The sequence below is a fragment of the Salvelinus namaycush genome, chromosome 3 (genome assembly GCF_016432855.1).
Source record: "Salvelinus namaycush isolate Seneca chromosome 3, SaNama_1.0, whole genome shotgun sequence".
Taxonomy (NCBI): Eukaryota; Metazoa; Chordata; class Actinopteri; order Salmoniformes; family Salmonidae; genus Salvelinus; species Salvelinus namaycush.
The window spans coordinates 36,611,175-36,613,480 of NC_052309.1; the positions used below are offsets into that span (position 1 = coordinate 36,611,175).

The window sequence follows — 2,306 nt, forward strand, 5'->3', positions numbered from 1 at the left end:
CTATTTTGCATTCATGTTCAGTTGGTTAACCAGAAACAACCAACTAGCTCTATGGCATACAATACAAGAAATGTTTCCTTCAGAAGCATATCTGATTCTGCATGTGCACCGAACTGTGTGGTTTAACTGAAAGCAATGTGGATCATCTGTCACCAAACGAAAGCACAACCACTGTTACGTTCAGGTATTGCTACTAATCGAGCATTAGATGCAATCCAACCTGAGCTTTTCAAATGATCACATAACAAAATAGCATCCTTTGGCATTGTCAATACAAGACACTGTGAGAAGTGTCACTTGAAATGTTAGACGTGTGTGGGGCTCTCTAGGTAAGAGTCTGTTTTGGCCATGTGGAGCACCACGGCTGGGGACTTGTAGTGACAGTGGGAGGTGCTGCAGCTGACGCTGCTACAAGGCTTCCTGCTAGTCCGCACCGACAGCTTCCTGTTGCACAGGCCCTGCCAGGTCTGCAGGGTCTTGGAACTCCAAACCCACACACCGCTGGTGATGCCCACCACCAGAGACATGAAGATCTTCAGCATGAACACTGCCACGGTGGGCACCGACTCCTCCAGTGAGCAGTCCTCATGCCGGCGCCCGGGGAACGACACACACTTGTTCTCCAGCGCCTGGAACTTCCAGTACCCCATGTTGAGCCTCTCGTAGAAGTAGCAGATGATGACGCAGGTGGCGGGCACCGTGTACAGGATGGAGAACACACCGATCTTCACCATGAGTTTCTCCAGCTTCTCCGTGTTGGTGCCGCCCGTCTTCATTATCTTCCGGATGTGGAAGAGCGCCACGAAGCCCGTGAGGATGAAAGAGGTGCCAATGATCAGGTAGCAGGACAGAGGGATGAGCACGAAGCCGGTCAGTGCGTTAACGTCCATGCTGCCCACATAACACAGCCCCGTCAGCTCGTCCCCTGCCACCTTCCTCATAGTTAGGATGACGATGGTCTTCATGGCTGGGATGCCCCAGGCGGCCATGTGGAAGTAGCTGCTGTGGGCCTCGATGGCCTCGTGGCCCCACTTCTTGCCAGCAGCCAGGAACCAGGTGAGTGTGAGGATGACCCACCAGATAGATGAAGCCATACCAAAGTAGTAGAGGATGAGGAAGACGATGGTGCAGCCCGTAGACTCCAGCCCCTCCTGGATGACGTAGAGCTCGCCATTCTCCCGGTCGCAGGCGATGTTCTCGGCCCCGGCCACCGAGCGGATGACGAAGGCCACCGAGTAGACGTTGTAACACATGGAGAGGAAGATGATGGGCCGCTCCGGGTACTGAAAGCGCTGCGGGTCCAGCAGGAAGGTGAGGACAGTGAAGGCGGTGGAGATGAAGCAGAGTGTGGACCACACCGCCATCCAGATGAAGGCAAAGTCCTTGTCCTGCCGCGACCAGAACACGTCCACCACCGAGGAGCAGCGCGGGGCACATGACTGGCTCTTCTCCACGTACTGGAACTTCTCTGGGTTCTCGCAGGAACCCAGGCTGTTGCCCGAGTGCCCGCTGGTACCCGGGCCGGGCTGCCTGGGTCTGGGGGGCACCGGTAGCATGCCCTCCCCCTTCTTGATCTCCTGCTTGGTGTCATTCTCAGGCGCCTCCATGCACAACGAGTTGGGGTTGTTTTTAGTGGGCAGCTTGGAGCAGTCCAGTGAGTCAGGCCAGCCAAAGCTGAATTTCTCCATGATGGGAGAGCACTTCTGCCTGGCCTGCTCACACATTGGTCGGCAGGCAGGTATGGTGGTGGACACTTTGTCAGTGCACATGGGGACGTAGAGGGAGCAGAGGAAAAAGCGCAGGTGCACGTCACAGCCGTATTCCACTAGAGGGGCAAACTCATTCAGTTTGATGCTGGCCTCTGCTTGGCTTTCGTATTTCATGAAGTTGGGCATTCTTGTCATATTGTAGCCAATGCCCTGGCACATGGGAATGGTGATGGGTTCACATTTTGCAGGTCTGCCCCTCTCTATATCATATGCTCCGATATCCAAACTGGATGCAGCAATAACAAGTTGGCACCAGAGTAAAATGGCAATCCTCAAATGAAAAATATACATGTTGATATCAGGAAAGTTAATATATCACAAAGTACTTATTGTTTTAGAATAGAAAAGTAAAATAGAAAGGAACAGTGGTTGTAGCAATTCCAGACTGATGAGTTGGTGCCCAAAATGTGTACATTTCCCCACTGTCAATTCTGATTAAACATATGTTAGTTCCAAGGTGAGTTCAGTTTATACCCGACCATATGGCTCTCATATGGTCAAAATTGCACACCTCCGCAAAACGTCTTGTTTTCCCTG

At 52.5% G+C, this 2,306-nt stretch overlaps 1 protein-coding gene across 3 annotated transcripts; it reads right to left on the reverse strand.

Annotated features, from left to right (window-relative positions):
* Window positions 1–263: 263 nt before the first annotated feature.
* LOC120044348 (frizzled-9-like) lies at window positions 264–2,060 on the reverse strand. Of its 3 annotated transcripts, none has more exons than XM_038988966.1 (2): window positions 630–1,910; window positions 264–569 (listed from the first exon to the last, which is right to left on the reverse strand). In XM_038988966.1, exons 1-2 carry the CDS (start codon window positions 1,902–1,904, stop codon window positions 306–308), a joined length of 1,539 nt encoding a protein of 512 aa, XP_038844894.1. In that variant the 5' UTR covers window positions 1,905–1,910; the 3' UTR covers window positions 264–305. The 3 variants fall into 3 exon arrangements, with proteins under 3 accessions (XP_038844894.1, XP_038844896.1, XP_038844893.1); XM_038988968.1 differs by having other exon boundaries at window positions 264–547; window positions 614–1,910; XM_038988965.1 differs by having other exon boundaries at window positions 264–2,060.
* Window positions 2,061–2,306: the final 246 nt, after the last annotated feature.